Source organism: Cetorhinus maximus, chromosome 3 (genome assembly GCF_964194155.1).
Source record: "Cetorhinus maximus chromosome 3, sCetMax3.hap1.1, whole genome shotgun sequence".
NCBI classification, from domain to species: Eukaryota; Metazoa; Chordata; class Chondrichthyes; order Lamniformes; family Cetorhinidae; genus Cetorhinus; species Cetorhinus maximus.
This window is the reverse complement of record NC_135881.1, coordinates 65898754-65918819: the sequence shown is the minus strand read 5'-3', so window position 1 is coordinate 65918819 and position 20066 is coordinate 65898754. Positions and strand designations below refer to the sequence as shown.

General features: G+C 42.9%; 1 protein-coding gene across 2 annotated transcripts in view; it reads left to right on the top strand.

The window, feature by feature from the left end:
- The window catches only part of LOC144678687 (cytoplasmic dynein 1 light intermediate chain 1-like), a 73008-nt gene that overhangs the window by 8280 nt on the left and 44662 nt on the right, over positions 1-20066 (top strand). Inside the window, exons 1-3 of one of the 2 annotated variants that reach the window (XM_078538476.1) lie at positions 7908-8003; positions 16702-16818; positions 19819-20049. In XM_078538476.1, the coding sequence (XP_078394602.1) occupies positions 16776-16818; positions 19819-20049 (274 nt within the window). In that variant the 5' untranslated portion in view covers positions 7908-8003; positions 16702-16775. Of the gene's footprint in view, positions 1-7907; positions 8004-16701; positions 16819-19818; positions 20050-20066 lie in introns of those variants that run through there. The other variant, XM_078538475.1, reaches the window with a different exon arrangement.

Here is a 20066-nt window from a genome sequence, read left to right as displayed (position 1 = left end):
GACTCCTGCTTGGAGAGGGGTGGGATGGGGTGGGGTGGGGGGAGGGAGTGCCATCAGGGAAGAACAACAGGATAATTGAAGAGTTCAACTATGCAAGTCCATGGCCATCTGGGGATCTAAGTCAGCATAGGCTTTTTTTAACTGTTGAGTCACGTTAAATGGAAAACTACATATAAGATATAATAAATTAAAACATTATCCAAATGATATTCAACTTTGACAGATTATTTAGGAAACTGGTAAAACTTCTGTCCTTAGATTAATTTAATTTATGGCAGAACCCAGGAACAGATTTTTGAATGCTGCCTAAGAACATGCAAGGTCTTTTTGGCAAAAGCCCCATTGGGATCTGGAAGCTCTGACATTAGCTGATCATTTGTGTCCAAGTGGAACTAAAAAAGAACAGCTGGTGCTACTTGGATCAAATTATCTTGTAGCAGCTAGATTTTTTTTATATGATATTTGTATTATGTATCTTTCATGGTGTAGGTTGTTGTATCATAGGGCTAAACATTTGTGCATATATGGATGCTGCTGGCACCTGAACTGCCTAATGCTTGAAATACATTTTTCTTTTCTTTGGCTGTAGCACTGTAAGCCAACTTCCCCTTTCTAGCTTCCTAAATTGTAAGATTTTTTTTTTGGACAATTTTGAAGAACTGTTTTGCTACTAAGTCCTTCCTATTTTGATCTCAATCCAATCTACCCATCCTCCATCATGCCTCACTCCTCTAAGTAGCAGATGTAGTTGCTTGATGAGTCTTTTGATTGTTTTCCCAAGTTTTTTTTATAAATCTTGTATTTAATTTCTTTCATACTCTTAAATTAGAATTCTCAACTTGCAGCCCTGATATTTGAATGCTTCGCCATTGTGGACATGATTCTTGCCTCTGTAACCTGAAGGACAATAAATTCACTGAAATGATTTGTGACTAATATCTAGAAGTAGAGGTGGTGTCTGAACACTACCTCATACAGCAGCAAGATAACCTCTTGATTAAAACTATCTCTGTGCTAATGCAAGCCAGTACTTCATTGACTTTTTCTTTTTAACTAGATAGACAGTAAGCAGAGAGATTCATAGATTTGTCGCTAACTTTAATTCCAATCAAAATATAGTCTCTCTTTTGGTTCCTTGTTTAATATTAATTTGTTCACATTGAACTGTATGAAATCTTCTCAGTCAATTCTTGGAATAGACAGTGCGAAAAGAATGGACTAAACATTAGAAGAAAAATCCACAGTTTTTCGGAACTACAAAGACTGGTTTCGTCACCCAAGCCTAAGTGTGTTTTTCACATTCATTGTTCATGTATACATGTTCATGCTTTTTTTAAAAGTAGACCATTTGAGATAATGAATTTCAAACATTTCAATCGGCGCCTTGAGCACAATAATATCTCCCAGGATATGGGCATTGCTAGCAAGGCCAATATTTATTGTCCATCCCTAATTCCCCTTGAGAAGGTGGTGGTGAGCCGCTATCTTGAACTGCACAGAACTTGTAGTGTGGCTGCACCCACGGTGCTGTTAGGAAAGGAGTTCAAGAATTTTGATCCAGTGACATTGAAGGAGCTGCGATCATATTTCCATGTCATGGTGGTGTGTGACTTAGAGGAGAATATACAGGTGGTTGTGTTCCCATGCACCTGGTGCTCTTGTCCTTCTAGATGGTAGAGGTCGCAGATTTGGAAGGTGCTGTCGAAGGAGTCTTGGCAAGTTGCTGCGATGCATCTGGCAGATGGTACACACTAATGCCATGCTCTGCTAGTGATGGAGGTAGTGAATAGGGTGCTATACAAACGGGCTGCTTTGAGTGTTGTTGGAGTTGCACTCATCCAGGTAAGTGGAGAGTATTCCATCACACTTCTGTCTTGTGCGTTGTAGATGGTGGTTAGGCTTTGGGAAGTCAGGAGATGAGTTACTTGCTGCAGAATTCCTCTGAATTGTTCATGCAGCCACAGCATTTATGTGGCTGATCCAGTTAAATTTCCAGCCAATGGTAACCCCACCCTCATAGGTGATGGGGGAATTCTGCAATGGTTATCCTGTTGATGTCATGGGGTGCTGGTTAGATTTTCTCTTGTTGGAGATGGTCGTTGCCTGGCACTAGTAATGTGAATGTTACTCATCATATATCAATCCAAACCTGAATGTTGTCCGGGCCTTACTGCATGCAGGCACAGACATTCTTAAAAGTTACGAATGCAACTGAGCACTGCAATCATCAGTGAACATACCCACTTATGATGGAGAGAACGATATTAATGATGCAGATGAAGATGATTGGCCTCCAGGAACCTCAACCATCTTCCTTTGTGCTAGCTATGACTCCAGCAACTGCAGAGTTTCCCCCTGATTCCCATTGACTTCAATTTAATTGGGGCTCCATGATGCCACACTCGGTTAAATGCTGACTTGATGTCTAGGGTAGTCACTCTCGCCTCAACTCTGGAGTTCAGCTCTTTTGCCCATGTTTGAATCAAGGTTGTAATGAGTTCAGGAGCTGAGTGGTCCTGGCAGAACCCAAGCTAAACATCAATGAGCAGGTTATTGATAAGTGCTGCTTGATGACACTGTCAACGATACCTTCCTTCACATTGCTGCTTCTTGACAGTAGACTAAGGTGGAGATGGTTTGGATTGGATCTATCCTGCTTTCTGTGGACAATTTTCCACATTGACACATAGATGCCAGTGTTGTAGCTCTGTTGGAACAGCTTGGCTTGGGACGCAGCTCTTTCTGGACCACAAGTCTTCAACACTACAACCACGATGTTTCCAGGATCCATGATCTTTGCTGTATTTAGTGCCTTCCACCACTGTTTCTTGAACATATTAAGAGTTGGCTCAAGTTTGGCATATGTGATACTGGTGACCCCAGGAGGAGGCTGTAAAGGGTTCTTTTGACTTAAATTGCAGGAGCTATCATCAAAACCTAGGAACTTAACAGTAACCAAGTTTGCTCATGGGTTTATTTTAAAGCGTATAATCAATTGTGCTGAATCTCAGTACATTTGATATAGAATTTGCTGCTTGCTTGTGCTTTAAGTTACAGTTGATCATTTGGGTTGTACAATCCTGTATCTAGCTATACTCCTTGTACAAAATTGTGCCCAGATACCTGGGGGCCTGTAGACTTAAGCCAAAAGTAATTTGCTGACCGTTATGCCTAATATACTGTGGTTGCCAAAGAATTATTCTAAACAAGGTATGTGTACAAACTCTTTTTGATCATAAAGTAAAACTAAGGCAGATTTTCAAAGTTTTTTAAACCCTGAGGTGCCTTTCTTTGAAAATATTAGCTTTTATTTATCTACTTTCAATCCATCCTGTCTTGAAGATAATCACAATTCTAGAGACACCATGTAATCAAAGTGCATTTCCTCGTGCATGAGACTACTTGGTGAGGGTTGATAGGCTCTTTCATCAGGGAGGAGCTTTCTTTCCAAACTTGAACATAATGCAGTGCACCCAAAAATATTACTGCAAATACACAAAAAGTAATGGGCAAGAAAAGACAAGCTGGTTCATTGAGCCTGCCTGACAGTTTCAGTGCCTTAAACATGATAGTTAACAATAGCAACTGTGTAATTTCCTGGCAGAGGCAAAGAAACAGATATAAAAAAAGCAAATCTAATTTGAGGGTAGGAAAATTCTTCTCCCAACATCATACAGCAATTAAAGCTCAGCCAGGAAGCCATGTTGACCATGACTTACATTAATTCCACTTAACTTTTGTCAGCCATGATATCTGCTCCAGATAGAAACCCCTATGAAGATATGCAGCAAATCTGCACTCTCTGCATGAGCAAACAACTTATTCCAATAGTTTATTTTTATTTACTCCTTCAGGATCTAGGTATCACTGGCAAGGCCAGCATATGTTGCCCATCCCTAATTTCCCTTGAACGAAGTGGCTTGCCCAGCCATTTCAGAGGGCAGTTAAGAGTAAACTATATTGCTGTGGGCCTTGAGTCACATGAAGGCCAGACCAGGTAAGGACAGCAGATTTCATTCCCTAATGTACATTAGTGAACCAGTTGGGTTTTTTATGACAATTGATGATAGCTTCATGGTCATCATTACTAAGACTAGTTTTTCAATTCTGGATTTTATGAATTGAATTTAAATTCTACCAGCTGCTGTGGTGGGATTTGAACCCATGTTCTGAAAGGCCTGGGCCTCTCAATTACTACAGTTCATGTGTCCTTATCCAAAGCCCTTGGGGCCAATTGCATGTCGGATTGCAGATAATTTTGGTTTTAGGATACCAATATAAACTTACATTACAATAGCCTAAGCCTAGGCTAGCTATAGTCTGAAGTAAATAAAATGGCTAGAAAAGTAAGATGTATCATTGAATAATAAATACAGGGTACCTGTCTGAAGTTTCTTTTTGACATGTTCACCACAAAAATCGCAAGGTTTTGCAGACAAACAACTAGGCTTCCTGCACTAAAGGTCGATGAAATTTTTTTTAAAAAGTGATTTTTTTTTTTGATGTTTTCAGATTTATGGATAAAGGATACACGACCTGTAGTCCAATGACATTACCATCATGCCACTATCTGCCCCTGAATCTACTCTGGGAAAAGAATTTCTTGACATCCAACTTTGTTGTGCTCATGTGTAACTTAGAGATGAATTCCTGGTCCTCCCTAACCTATCTAATTGAAATAGTGTGCACATTTCTGGTCACTTCAATACTTGCAACGCGCCATGTCTGCATAACTCCAAAGTAAATAGATCCAGTTTTCTAAGCCTACCTGGCTAGGTAAAGTGTTTTAAGTTAGACAAAATTCTTGTGGCCCTTACCTGAATCTTTTCCAAAGCCTCTAGATAATCTAGTATGTAAGGGGGCTGAATTTTCTAAGTTAAGTCTAATTGAAGTAATGAACAGGACAAAGATTTGGTTTAAGCTAAAAGCAAAATACTGCAGATGCTGGAAATCTAAAGATTTGGTTTGTTTTATACTGAGTCACCTGGTAGTACTTCATTTGCTCTGACTATCTTTTCATGCAGTTGATGATGAATCTTAAGTGAATTGTGTACTTTTATACCAAGATCTTTTCCTGTCGGGTGTAAGTATACTGTACTTACTATTGATCCTGCTCACATGCATAACACATTTATGCAAGTTAAACAGTTTGCCAAATCCAAGCCCATTGCATTAAGAGGCACTTGAAGTAGCTTATTTTCATCCACAGTCCTAATGCTCATATATTTTTGTGTTCAGCTTTTATTTGAATTATTATTATAAGTAAAATACCATCTTTATAACAAAGATATATGTGTTACTCCATAGGATGGGAGCTGGTTAGTGCCCATTTTTACTCCCAAGTAGTACAGCTCTGTTCAGGGACATGGCATTGGGAAAAATACATGAGAATTATACATGTTCCTCAGAGGATGACCTGTCCAATGTGACTTCCAGACCTAGCAGCTGCTATCCATGACATTGGCAAAAGTCTGGACATGGAATGCTGAACAGTTATTTGGGAAATAACTACTATGTACAAATTAGACTTAATAGTATTTCTAACTGACTTGTGTGCTTTATATGGAAAGCCTAAAGGGGGGGAAAACTTTTGGTATGGTGCAAAAAATAAAATTTGTAGTCTGATGGTTTTGTGTGACACTAAACCATTCATATTCACAACAACTTGGGTTTATATGGTGCCTTTAATGTAGTAAAACATCTCAAGGTGCTTCATAGGAAACAATATCAAACAAAACCTGTGACTCAGTCACATTAGGAGATATTGGCTCGGATGATCAAAAGCTTGGTCAAAGAGGTAGGTTTTAAGAGGCGTCTTAAAGGAGGTAGAGAGGTTTCAGGAGGGAATTCCCAAACTTAGGGGGCCATGGCAGCTGAAAGCACAGCCACTGGTAGCGGAGCAGTTAAAATTGGGGATGGTCACGAGGCTAGAATTTGGATGACGCAAGTAAACTGTTGATTTGGAGCTTGTCCTGGCATCTGGGTATCTTTTTGTCCTCTCTTTCCATTCCTTGATATTGAACCGCTCGTTGTCGATTTGGCTGGGGTGATGGATGGTTATTGATTTATCCAATTTTTTCCAGAATGGACTGGTCTGTGCTCATCCCCATTGCGTTTTTCCTCCTCTTTCATTGTCCTTAGGGCAGCTACCTTAGAGGGTTGCGGGGCTGGAGGAGCTTATGGAAATAAGGAGTGGCAAGGGCATTTGAAAACATGGATGAGAATTTTAAAATCGAAGTGTTGATTAACCAGGAGCCAGTGTAGGACAGTGAGCACAGGGATGATGGATGAACTGGATAAGGTGCAAATTCGGATGCTGTCAACAGAGTTTTAGACTATCTCAAATTTATAGAAAATAAAATGTGGGGTGACAGCCAAATTTCTCTGGTTTAATGCTTAATTGTCATCTGGGAATAGAAAGTGAGGAGAGGGGGAAATGAGAGACAATTTCTGCTCCTGGTCAATATCAGGTGATACTTGCTGGAAATTCCTGCAATCGTTGATGACTGAAATTGGCAACAATTTTTCTTCCTCGCTCATGCCGAGTTGAATACCCTGTTAGCCCTCTCTGTCCGGATGCCCATTTGAATAAGTTACGGCCCCTGCATGAGTCTTTGCATTCAAGAGAAGAGAGGATAAATTGCTGGTGCAAATATAAAGGATCATTTCAAAAACAAAAACACCTGTAAAAACTCAGCAGGTCTGGCAGCCTTCCCGGAGAGGAGCACAGTTAACGTTTCGAGTCCGAATGAACCTTCAACAGAACTAAGTAAAAATAGAAGAGAGGTGAAATATAAGCTGGTTTAAGGGGAGGGTGGGTGGGGTGCAGAAGAGCTGGATAGAGGGCCAGTGATAGGTGGAGATAACCAAAAGATGTCACAGACAAAAGGACAAAGAGGTGTTGAAGGTGGTGATATTATCTAAAGGAATGTGCTAATTAAGGATAGTAAGCAGGACGAGCAAGGTACAAATGGCCTTAGTGGGGGTGGGGTGGGGGGAAGGGATCGAAATAGGCTAAAAGGTAGAGATAAAACAATGGATGGAAATACACTTAAAAATAATGGAAGTAGGTGGGAAAAGAAAAATCTATCTAAATTATTGGAAAAAACAAAAAGGAGGGGGAAAATCGGAACAGAGGTGGGGATGGAGGAGAGAGTTCATGATCTAAAATTGTTGAACTCAATATTCAGTCCAGAAGGCTGTAAAGTGCCTAGTCGGAAGATGATATGCTGTTCCTCCAGTTTGCGTTGAGCTTCACTGGAACAATGCAGCAAGCCAAGGACGGACATGTGGGCATGAGAGCAGGGTGGAGTGTTGAAATGGCAAGCGACAGGGAGGTCTGGATAATGCTTGCGGACAGACCGAAGGTGTTCTGCAAAGCGGTCACCCAGTCTGCGTTTGGTCTCTCCAATGTAGAGGAAACCAAATTGGGAGCAACGATCATTTTCTGACTTTGCATTTCCAGCCTAGAGCTTCATAAATGATTAGAAAATTGTGTGCATTCTGAAGCCTGAATTTTTAATATATGGCTCCAACTGTTGAGACACTCTCTTTTAACTTCACCAGTTCTAGCAAAAAATCTCTGGTATAGAATAACTGTGTGTCATAGGTATCTTCATCTGTGGGCTCATTCCTGAGTGTTTTCCATGTGAATTATTAAGTTGTCACTTCAGCATATGTTTATCATTTATTTTGTGAGCAATGAGGCTACAGCTTCTAGTATTTCATAAAAACAGTGCACCTTCTTAGGGTTGCTCAATTAAATTCAATGGAAATAATGTACGTGTTTGCTTTGTTTACTACATGTGGGTGCTTTGGTTTGTCCTTTTTTTCTTTTTCTCTCACTTTGTTTTTTTCCCCATTTTGATTCTGTTTTTGTCTTTTTTGTGTGCGTGCTTATTTTTTAGGTGGCATGGGATGGGTGTGCAGGTTGGAAATTCACTAAGTGGAGATAGGTGTTGGATACCATTCAATAGGTCTTAATGAAGTCTTCGTAGTCTTAAGTAAGTTAAATGTATGTATTTATTAACTACAAAAACTATGTGCATATTTACAAGCTAGGAGTTGTCCCCATGCTTGTTTGTGCACTCGATTCTGTCCAACACTGACTCCAAGGTGCAGGTCATTTGTTCTCCTCCATCACTGTGTGGACGGTACTGTAGTCCATCCCACGTTAACGCAAATGTGCCAGACCCTTATATTACACCTCCCCTGAAGTCTTTATCCAATGTATTTCAAGTTATTCTAGTTCACCCCTGTATTTACATCTTGTTACTACCCTATCTCCCCCTTCAAGTCTCTGAGTTCTTAGGTTCAGGTGGTCTTGGAGGCCTTATAATACTTCCATATCTCATTCGCACCACTGTTGAAGGAGTGGTAGGTTCTGTCGTTGCAGGTAAACTGTTGATTTGGAGCTCGTTCTGGCATCTGGGTATCTTTTTATCCTCTTTTTCCATTCCTTGGTATTGAACCGCTCGTTGTCGATTTGGCTGGGGTGATAGATGGTTATTGATTTATCCCATTTTTTCCGGAGTGGACGGGTCTGTGCTCATCCCCATTGCGTTTTTCCTCCTCTTTCATCATGCAGTTCACCATGACGTATATGGCAGTTCACATTTTAATAATGGAACCTTCATTCCCACTTGTTTCACAATTTCAGCCAAATTTTTAATTACTTTCTTTTCCAGTTGTTTTTCAAGCTTGTGAATATTTCCATTCAGCTCAGCAACTACTCTGGTAAGTTGAGTTGTTTTTGTCAGAGTTATCTGCGGAACTCTTGTATATAAATTTAACAACTTTACCTGAGCGTTAAGTTCTTTTCAGAATCTTTCTTCCATGGTCACCAACTGCTCCTTAGACTCTTCTAATTCATTCATTAGATCTTCAGTCTGTTCAGTAGAATTCACCTTGTCTGCTTTTAAAGTTGGATTTGCTCATCCATACTGCGCATCTCATCCTTTATGTTATTCAGATTGGATTGAAGTTCAAGAAGTTAATCAGTTCTGGTTGATAACTCTGCTTTCAAACAACTCTTCTGATTCATCAGCAATTCCTTCTCCTGTTCCTGGCATTACGCATGATACTTATTAGAGACTTCTGATGCTTGAAGTTCATCAGGTTTTAATTGAAGATCCATTTTTGTTGAATTTGTTTCTACAAGTTCATCATTGAAGTGTTTCAAGTCCTCTTTCAAGTATTCTACTACTTGTGAGTGACATTCCAGTGTTCTGATTAGTTCTTGTCTTACCTTATCAGATGCACCTTTTGTACCTGAAAGTTGATTCTCTACACCGATCAGTTTTTCCTATGCTATTGTTCAAGCTCACATTCTGTAATTGTGCTTCTGTCAATTGTTTTTGAGACTCCCCGCGCTCTTGTGAGAACTTCTACTTCCTCTTGCCATTCCGGGTTCTCGATTTTCATCTGTTCATGTATCTCCTTGGAAATGTAATGTTCTTCCAAATGTCCAACCATTTTCCTCAGCTCTGTAATAATTTGTTTGCCCAGATTTTGAATAGTTTGGTTCATTGACAACCTCAGTGTCTTATGTGATTTCAAGGGTATATACTCAGCTTGAATCTTGAGTTTCAAATCTTCCAATTCAGTTCTGATACAAGCGCTTTGCAACCTTATTTCATTTTTCTTTTGCAAGTTTTGTTTATTTTGTGTTTTATCAGTTAGCCTTCCTTCATTCACAGCCAGCTGCCCACTCCGTACTGCCACCTACTACTGTTACAGTTCAGGCTTTCCAAAACTATATATTTTTGAAACTTCTGGAAAGTCCCCTGCCTCTCTGCCACCCTCATGTGGTTTACTCGAGTATTGTCTTTGTCCTTTTGGTGCTTTACTGGGTTTTAAGCCTCGTTTTAAGCTCTATGCACTCCATAAGTTGAAGATTAAAATATTCATAAAAGACTTTTCATATTTCATCAAAACTGGTTAAGGATTCACACACTGCATTAGGATTATCTAATCAGGTTCAGGAAACCAGTTTAAACTATTAATCTGGGCTTTTATGACTCTACTTAGACCTGATGTACTCTGGTAGTTTAAAAATTCTCTTTTCCAGGACGCAATTTTTCATTAGGTTTGACCCTTGGATGAATCCAAACTGACCTGATAAGTTGGATTTTTGATTCATGGTTAAAAATTTTAAAGTGTAGATTCAGCTTTTAGAAATTGCTGAAATTCAAGATGGTGCCACCATTAATTTGAAGACAACAGGTTTAGCCACGCTTGCTAGTTTTGGTGCAATGGTGCTTGCACTCAGCCTTGAAAAGATTTTAAACAAGGCTGCCTGTCTCAACTAGCTGCAGACTTCTCCATTTCAGCACAATGCTTTAGGGTCACAACAGCATTGAAATCTTGCCTTTGCTAGTTTTTAAAGCTGATTTTTCAGTTGTAATGTTTCCAAATTAATTAAATTTTCCCCCTTTTTTGGAGTGAGCTCAGATGCCACATGTTCAGGCGCTGACCCAGGAATCCGGCTGGCTGCAGTGCTTTCGAAAATAGGCTGCTCTTACTTTTAAAAGACCAAAAACGGTTTTAAACCTATTCTGGCCAATAACATAATTTTTTAACTCACATTTGCAAGGTCCTTTGACAATGCAATCCATCGGTATTCAAACTGGATCTCCACGTGATTTCTGGAGTCCTCAGTTGCACAAGTGGAGTTGTTTTCTTCAGTCCTCTGCTTCCAATTCTGCTTTAGAGCTTCTCTTAGGCGATCTCTCAGTGTGTGTTCATTTTAGGTGTTTTCAGTTAGCTCAGAATCCAGCTTTTGAATTTCTGCTCCAGCTCCTCTAAGGTTCTGGGATTTTCCAAGAGCTGCCGCCATGTTGTAGGGTGTTGAATACCATTCGGTAGGTCTTAATGAAGTTTTCTTAGTCTTAAGTAGGTTAACTGTATGTATTTATTAACTACAAGAACTATGTACATATATACAGTAAAGGGTTAAAGCTAGGAGCTGACTCCATGCTTGTGCACACAGCTGTTTCCAACACTAGACTGACCCCTAGGTATGTTTTATGTGTTCTCTTATCACTGCGGGTGATATTTTAACCCTATATGTGCCAGACCCTTATACTACAATAGGCATGGGTGCCAGCTGGAGTCAGGGTTGAAGTGTGGTGGAAAACTGAGATGGGAGAGGTTAAAGATGGAATTTTGACTGGGAGTAGGGCCTTCAATAAGTGGTAACAAGAGCTGGAATTGGATCAAGAAAGATTGAGACAATGATGCCAAATGTGCGTGGCAAAAAAAGTGTTGGAGCAAGGGTGAGTGAAGAACTGGACTCTAGCAGGATCAGGAGGAGGCACTCAGAATGAGAGATGGTTAGAAGATTGTATGTATAATGCGGGGTTTAGTATCCGCAATTTGTTCTTAAAGAATACAAAACATTGCAAAAACAGTTGTGTTTGGAACCATGCTGGGAGTTGGTGGAGTTCAGACTGCATGCTAGTCACAAAACTTGTATAGCTCGATCCAAAGAAACAAAGTAGTGAAGAGTGGAGTTCATACAAAAAACAGTTGTGAATATTAGAAAAGATAAAAGGGCGATTATTGATTTACAATGGGAACAATAGGAAGATTTTTTTAAAAACATTTTTTCATAAATGGTATCTATAAAAACTAGATGGGATCTTCAATTGAAATGCTGAAACATTGGGTGAGTTAAATGAATTTTAAAAGGAGCAACTAATACAGCTTTGCACCTGATGTTTTTTATGCAGTCATTTTTTCTGACATCTTTGTGGGGACTGGACTATTGTGTTTAATCATTGTGGTTTGTAAGAATGCACTGTAAATGTAAGTTTCTTTGAATTGTTAAATACTTTTTCGAATGCTTCATGCCTCTTGATTATTTTATGATATGCAAGGAGGCAAAAGGTTATCGGGGTGGACGGGAATGTGGAGTTGAAGTTACAGTCAGATCAGCCATGATCTTATCGAACGGTGAAGCAGGCTCGAGAGGCCAACTGGCCTACTCCTAATTTGTATGTTCATATGTAAGGGAATGTGTTTTGTGCACCTGAGTATTTTCTGTGACATTGGTTCTTTCTATCTTGATGTTGATATTGATTTGTTTGCAGTATATATCAATCCAGTATATCTCCGATTCTATAGAACAATATCAATTTGTCCTACATTCAAATTCGGAAGGAGCTCCATGCTAAACATGAAATGTTAATGTGTTCATTCCAGTTTCAGAGCACGGCTGTTCTGTTTTATGGCTGCTTTCCTGGCATGTGAATTGATCCCCATTATCTCAAAGTGTTGATCAGTTTTGAATTCGACTGTTTCAAGAACTAATAAGGATCTGACACCCTAGATCAGATTTGATCAAAACTCACCAACATTTGAGCTTCAGTAGGAACTTTGAAATCTGGCATATGGCATGTTCATGTTGAATAAGCAGATACTTTTTGAAGGCACAACTGATTGGGGTTGCTTTAGGTTGTATGCAGTGCCAGATTTCTTTTTATGTGTGAATTATGCACAATCAAGAAGAGCACAACATATATTTCCTTTTTCAGATGAATTGTGGAGCTTGAGCCAGTTGTTTAATGTTTCCGTTTAGACTTGCTTGACAAGATTGGCAGCAGGCAGAGTATTCAAATATACTTGATCTTGAAAACTGTCCCAGAAGAAAGATGTGATATTTGTATTGCTAGTTTATTATCATTGGTTAACTGACAATGTAAAGGAAGCCATGCCACTATTGATGAAGCTGCAGAGACCAGAAAAAGTGTTATTTCATGGGTATCTCCAGTGGTGAATCTCCTGTCAGAACCTGAGGTGGTCATATTTACTGGCTGTTTGCAGTTGAATAGTTTAGCTTGCGCATACAAGCCAGTGAAGTGGGCTTGCTGGCTTGTACGGGCCTATATCCATTATTGTAAAAGATGCAGTGACACAGTGTACTGTTGTTTTAAAGAGATGCTAGCTGTTGTAAGAATCACTGATATTGTATGCTATATAATTTCTAATGTGCCCAGACCCAGTAGCTGTTGTTGCAGAATTGTGTCCTGAAGTTCTGCAAGATAAATGTACCACAAAAAGGCCAATTATGGGTTATTAAGTTAGTTTATTTCTTAGTGATTTCAAGGCCAGGATTTTCCATGCCCGCTGGTGTCGGGCATGTTTGGTGGCATATGCAGACAATGTAGCAAGAAGGCCAAAAATCGATTTCACAACGTCACGAAACCAGCTTGCGATTGTCCGCTCCACCCGCTGATGGCGACCCCACCATCGGACATCAGGAGCCTCATTGTAATAAATCAACATATCATTGAGTCCCACACGACTCATCCCTTCAGCCAGCCCCCCACCAAGCTGGATTATCGATCGGCCCATGTCGGCAGGAAAACACACTGGTGCAGAACACGTCTTGACAGCTCTGACGTGCAAAAGTCAGGACTTAGCATCAGGGCCTTGCTCACATCTCCATCGTCCAAGGAGCAGATGTGGGAGCCTGACAGCAACAGGATCCTGGAGGAACGTCCATGGCGTGCTGGGTGGATTCTCATTGACATGGCTCTGCTGCAAAGCAACTCAAGGAAATTGGAAAGTCACCGTTGATGCTCACAACAAATGAAGGTCGAGGGGGTGGGAGAGGAAGGTCTAAGATCAACTAGGAGAGGAAGTGGTGTCGCAGGGATGAGGTTGGGGGGGAGGTAATGCAGTTGTCGGGGAGCGAGGTTGGGAGGGGGTGAGGAAGCACTCGGAAGGAGGGGTTAACGGGGAGACGATGGCAACTGAGGTGGTGTACGGAGGGTTGGAAGATATAAGGGAAGGAGCTCAGGGAGGAAGGAGTCCAGGGGGGAGGAAGGAGTGCCGAGAGGAGAGGGAGTCTGAGGGGAGGGAAGAAGGAGCATGGAGGGGGAAGGAATGAGTGTGGCGAGGGGGGGAGTCCAAGGGGAGGGACTAAGGGTAGAGGAAGGAGACGGGAAAGGGGAAGTAGTAAAGCAGGGGGAAGTAGTGAGGGAGTCAGGAAGGGGGAGGGACTAAGCGATGGGTGGGAGGACCAAGTGGTGGGGGGGGGGGTGGGGGAGAAGAGAAGAGCTTCCGGGTGGTGGGGGGGGCAAACTGAGAGTAGGCATGGTATGAGGGAATGGTGAGAATGACCGAGAACAGAGGTGGGTGAGGGTTCGACGGGAGCAGTAGAAGGGATAGTGAGGGTGGTTGGTGGGGACTCGGAGGTAGACAGAAAGTGGAAAGGAGGTGGTCAGGGAGGTGAATGTAGATGGAGGAGGGATTTTCAGGAAGGAATGGAACATGCATATTCACCTGGACGTTCCCGAAGGAAAAGGGTTGGTGGGTAACAGAGGGGAGGCGGAAGGTGATACTGGGGGGTCAACTCTGATGCAGGAGGGGAAAAGAAGGGAGAGCGCACGAAAAATTGAATCCAGACCACGCTGTCCAAATTGAAAGTGAAATGAGAGTCGTGGTGGACGAGATCAGGTGCTGCATGGGAATGTGATCAGTGGGTGGGCGGAGATGCAGGTCAGCTCAGATGGACAACTGAAAACGAACCCCAGTAGGCAGCATTCAAAATGTTCAGGACATTGAGGTGAATACGATACATGAAGGATCTGCCTGCATAGGAGAGTGCTCTGCAACTCTGCCACAAACACACTTCTCCCTCCAGCTGCTCTCTCTGCGGTGACAGGGGACGAGGTTGAGGGGCTCACAGTCAAAGGGGACGAGGTTGAGGGGCTCACAGGCAAAGGGGACTCTGAGGGAGAGGACAGCCTCAGATTCCTTAGTGAATGACCCGGAGGTGTCCAGCTGCCGCCGCTCCTCCCTTTGGGGTCCTGGCGTGACTCCTTGAGGGGAAAGAGCACCTGGGGGGATGTCAAGGTTTCCCTGTCGCATTGCCACTGCAGGAACTCACCCATGGCTCCCGTGATGGAGTGTGGGTCTGCACACACCTCTGCATTCTGCTGGACCAGGGTCTCCATGGCGTCTGCCATCCTCCCCATGGAGACCTCCATATGGGCACATGTGGGTACCACTTCATCAGCGAGAGGCGGATGCACTCCTCCAACTCGCATGCCACTGCTGACGGCTTCCAACAGCACTGCATGATGTTCCCACGCCTTCTGCTGACTCTCCAGGATGAGTTGGAAGGCCAAATCTAGAAGCTCATCATCTGACTAGGACTTCACAGATGTCTGATCCCCAGCAGTCCTCTGAGTGCCAGGTGCTCAGCCGAACCTGCCTCCTGCTGCTGCGGTCATGTGTACATGCAGTGACCCCTAGATCGTGAACCTGAGCCTGTTCCAGATCTAGATCCCACTGAGGTGTGTGTCTCTGTGCTGGTGCAGGTTGTGGGTAAGTGCAGTGACACGTCTTCCAGGCTGATTATTCATTGTCCTTCAATAGAGGAGGTGTCTTCTTGGCTGGAGGTGAGGATGTGGGTGGAGATGAGGGAAAGGCTGGCTGAAGGTGTCAGTCGCTATGCAGAGCTCCCTGTGAACCAAAGTAGAGATATTTAGCAGAGTCAAAAGCAGGAGAGAGAGCACTCACATTTGTGTTGAGAGAGGGATGATGTGGTGCAGGATCCTTAAGCGGGTGTTTGCCACCTACTTCACCATCACTGTAGGCACGGTCATGGTACACTCATCAAAGTGAGTGAGAGGCCTAACGTGGGCCAGTCCACCCTTGTCCTGGGATCTCTTCCTGCTGATGTGAGCCAGCTTCTCCTGCATGAAAACAGATGGAGTGTGAGAGAGCAGGGTACATGGCACTGTGTGGAATGTTTGTGTGGTGAGCGACGCTATGGACAAGATAAGGGCGTGAGCTCGAGAGGGTATGAGCATGATGGAGATGTGGCGGTATGTCTGAGAGTTAGTGATGTTGTCCTTTGAAGTGTGAGATCCCTTTGGATGTGTGCTGCGTGTGTGAATTGAGAGTCATGAAAAGAGTGAATTACTTTGGCAGAACAAATGAGACCATTCATCCTGTGTCAGCATTGGGTGGCTGTCCTCTTTTGCATGGCATTGATGCTGATCACCACTGCCATTGCCTCCCAAGCCAGATTAGTGAGGTTGTTGCCCATCCTGTGGCCAGAGTGGGGATAGAGGAAATCACGGCGAGCTGCACTGCGCCCAAAAGGTGCTTGATGGATGCGTCATTGAACCTGGGGGCTGTAGTCTTTTTGCCTGTTGGGGCCATTTCTTCTATGCAGCAGTCGTGGGCTGGAAGCACTGAGAGGTGTGCATGTGGCTGGACTTTAAATACGGTGCCCGGCGTGCTGAAGCGGCGAGGTGATGGTGTGGCGGGCAAATGAGAGCCCGCCTGTCATGGAAACGGCACGTTTCCAGGGAATGCTTAATTAATGCGGCGGGTTTGGGACGATATGGCATGAAAAGCTGCCATTGCAGCCATTGGGTAAAAGATCATTTTACTCGCCCGCAACTGCACTTAGTGCAAATTTGGGATGATTTTGCCCCAAGTTTGTCATAATTTGAATTCTTTTTATATTTTTTAAAAATAGAATCAGCATCGTGTTTTCACAGGGAAGAGAGAATCGTTCAGTGTTCCTGTGTTGAGAAAATAACCTTTTTTCTGACATAGCCAAACAATCTGTGAAATGTGAAGTGTTGAAGGTCCTTTGGTTAGATTTTGATGTGATTTGATTTCTGCAGATGTTCAATTGGTGCTGATATTATTTCCACCCCCTTCCTGTATTTCCAGGAGAAGATGGATCTGGTAAAACCACTTTAATAGCAAAATTACAAGGTGTGGAGGACTACAAAAAAGGGAGAGGAATGGAGTTTTTGTACCTTGATGTTCATGATGAAGACATTGATGGTGAGTGCCATGCAATGGTTGAGGAATATTTTTTTACATTAATATTGCAACAAGTATTTTGTGTGTGGCATTCTTGGCTACCCATTTTCATACAAAAAAAATTAACCATGGTGAATGTGTCTCCTGGCAATATTCACTCAAGATGAAACCAGTAACTTCTCTGCAGCCTTTGGTGCAATCAACCACAGCATCATCCTCCCCTGTATTTTCATTGTCCAGTTCAGTGGAACTACCATTCCTTGGTTCCACTCTTAACTATTCAAGATCAGCCAAAGCACCTTAAGTGGCTTCTCTTCCCAGCCCAGACTGTTACGCCTGGAATCCATAAGAGATCTATAATCGGCTCCTTGCTGTTCCTTGGTGACATGACCACTTCCCACTCCCTACCCTGTAAGTTTCATGGCTGCTGAAGTGAAGATAATGCAGCATGATTGTGACTTCATTTTCCCTGGGTGCTGCTACTTGGCATCATCATCATTATTACAGCATGCCTGGTAGGAAGTGGAAAGAAGTTTCAGGCTACAGCTTGTAATGATATGATGTAACTCTTTTGTTACAAAACAATTAAACTAAATTAACTAAATCAGGGACAAAGTAAAAGGCAGCCCCTTAAAGGGAAACTGCAAAAGCAAAAGACAAAATTTAGAGGAAACTTACAAACATTAAACCAAAATGTGATTAAAGGGGTCAGTAAAGCACCCTAGTCCCCATGGTGCCCGTCGAGCATGGAAGGCCTCAGCGTTGCCAGTGGACACCGTGTACTCCCTTTCCAGGGACACCCAGCCGCAAACATAGCCGCGGAATAGGGGCAGACAGTCAGGCTGGACAACCCCCTTGATCGCCCGCTGCCTGGACCTGTTGTTGACCAGCTTGGCCTGGTCCAGGAGCAGGTTCATGAGGAGGTGGTCCTCCCCGCTCTGCACAGAGTGCCCATAGATCAGGAGCGTGAGACTGAAGTGCAAACAAAACAAAAGCAAAAGGTTTATCAAATAACTAAAAAGGGGGTGCAGCCTATAACAGCTTACATATGCGTGGTCCAGGGACTCTGCAAGGCCGCGTAAAACGCAAGCATCTTGGGAGTCTGTGAACCAACACATCCTACGGTTGTATGGGACAGCCGCGTGCAACACCCTCCACCCCAGGTCCCTCATGGAAAGGGGCAGGACACCCCCATAGAGGGCTGTTCACTGGGGCACTGGGGACCCCCGCCACTGGACGGCAACAAGGCACACCAGGCTGTGTCCGGTGGTGGGCAAGGGCAAGTAGGTGAAGGGTGTGCAGCAGCAGCCCATCTAAGAAACCCCTGCATTCTAAAGGGCACTGGAGGGCATTTCCGCAAGACGACTCGGGTTGCGGGGCTCTGGCTCCCACTGGTGGGTTTGAGGCTTGGGGCCGATGCGGAATTCCATCCGAAGAGGGGTACGCTTGTGCAGAAGACCACCACGCACCTGCGCCACCTTGAGCCCCAGAATGACGCAGGGACGAAGCATGACCGTCCTAAAGTCATGGATGGCATTGGCCACAAGCCAGCCGTCCACCCACGCACTATGTGCCAGCTGCTGCGGGAGCATCCAGCCACTCCTCTGCCCCCAGCACGTCCTGGTCACCCCAGCAGGCACAGCCCTCCTCTCCGCAAGCCAAAAGTGGTAGAGGTGCAGATTCCTGAGCAGCAGCTGTCCGACGATAGTTGCTACTCCTGACAGTGGAGAACTGCGGCACAAGGTGACCATGTTCCAGATTTTGATCAGGTCCTGGTAAATGATGGACAATGCCTGCAAGGAGCCGCGAAGGCCCCTCAGGTCAATTATATGATGCAACTCTTTTGCATACAAACCAAATAAACTAAATTAACAAAATCAGGGATAAATTAAAAGGCAGCCCCTTAATGGAAACTGCAAAATGATATGATGTAGATATACCTTTAATCTAAACTTTTGTCAATTACTACCACCTCAACAGGATGTCATGTATTAGTCCCACGTCTTGTATTCAGTTTACAAGCAGTATTAGTTGAGGTCAGTTGAACTATCCACAGCCTCCCAAAAAAACCCACGTTATTATTTTGCCAATCCTTGTCATATGATTGATACGTTTACATCAAAGAGGAGAATATAACGCAACTAACCATTGCTTTCACTGTGTGTGTCACATGTACGACATACTCTCATTGGGGTGTTTTCCAAACAAGCACCCAGCATTATATTTAGTCAAAATCAAAATACTGCAGATGCTGGAAATCTGAAACAAATACAGAAAATGTTGGAAAAACTCAGCTGGTCTGTCAGCATCTATGGAGAGAGAAACAGAGTTAACGTTTCGAGTCCATGTGATTCTTCTTCAGAGCTTATATTTAGTCAGATATGTTTCCTTGTGACATCTAGTCTGCTGTCTCAAATTCTTCGAGGAATAGGTACCTTCACATTCACTGATCATTTGCCAAAGCAAGATAATTCACTTATGTATAAGGATGTGTTGGCACGAGTGAGTGGACACAGTGCATCTTGTAGCTTGACATGTTGGACATTCTTCCATTGGTCTGAAGAAGAGTCATACAGACTCGAAGCGTTAACTCTGTCTTTCTCTCCACAGATGCTGTCAGACCTGCTGAGCTTTTCCAGCATTTTTTATTTTTGTTTCAGGTTTCCAGCATCCACAGTATTTTGCTTTTATTCTTCCATTGGTCTTCTATTCTAGGCATATCAGGTGGACATAAGCACGTCAAATGGGTGCACTTAAAAGTTAAATGCATTTTGTGCAATTAGCGCAAAGGCTTATGAAAATCTCTGTGCAAGCATAAAGAGAAACACACAATCTGAAAATTGTTATTAAACTAGCAGAATTACTTTACTTAACTTTAAGTAATATAAAGCGTTCCACGAATTCTCTAGCAGTCCTGAATATTGCATGGCTTTGTTCTGAGAACTTTAGATTAAGGTGCAAATCAGTGGTGTACATTAATTGGTTGTTTTATTTTTCTTTTGTGGGATCTTGTATTAACAGATCACACACGATGCAATGTTTGGATCTTGGATGGTGACACTTACCATAAAGGCCTCCTGAAATTTGCAGTTACATCTGATAACATAAAAGACACTTTACTTATGCTGGTGGTGGACATGTCCCGGCCTTGGATGGTAATGGATTCATTACAGAAGTGGGCCAATGTTGTTCGAGAACACATTGACAAACTAAAAATACCACCAGAGGAAATGAAAGAAATGGAACAGAGTTGTAAGTACTATGATGAA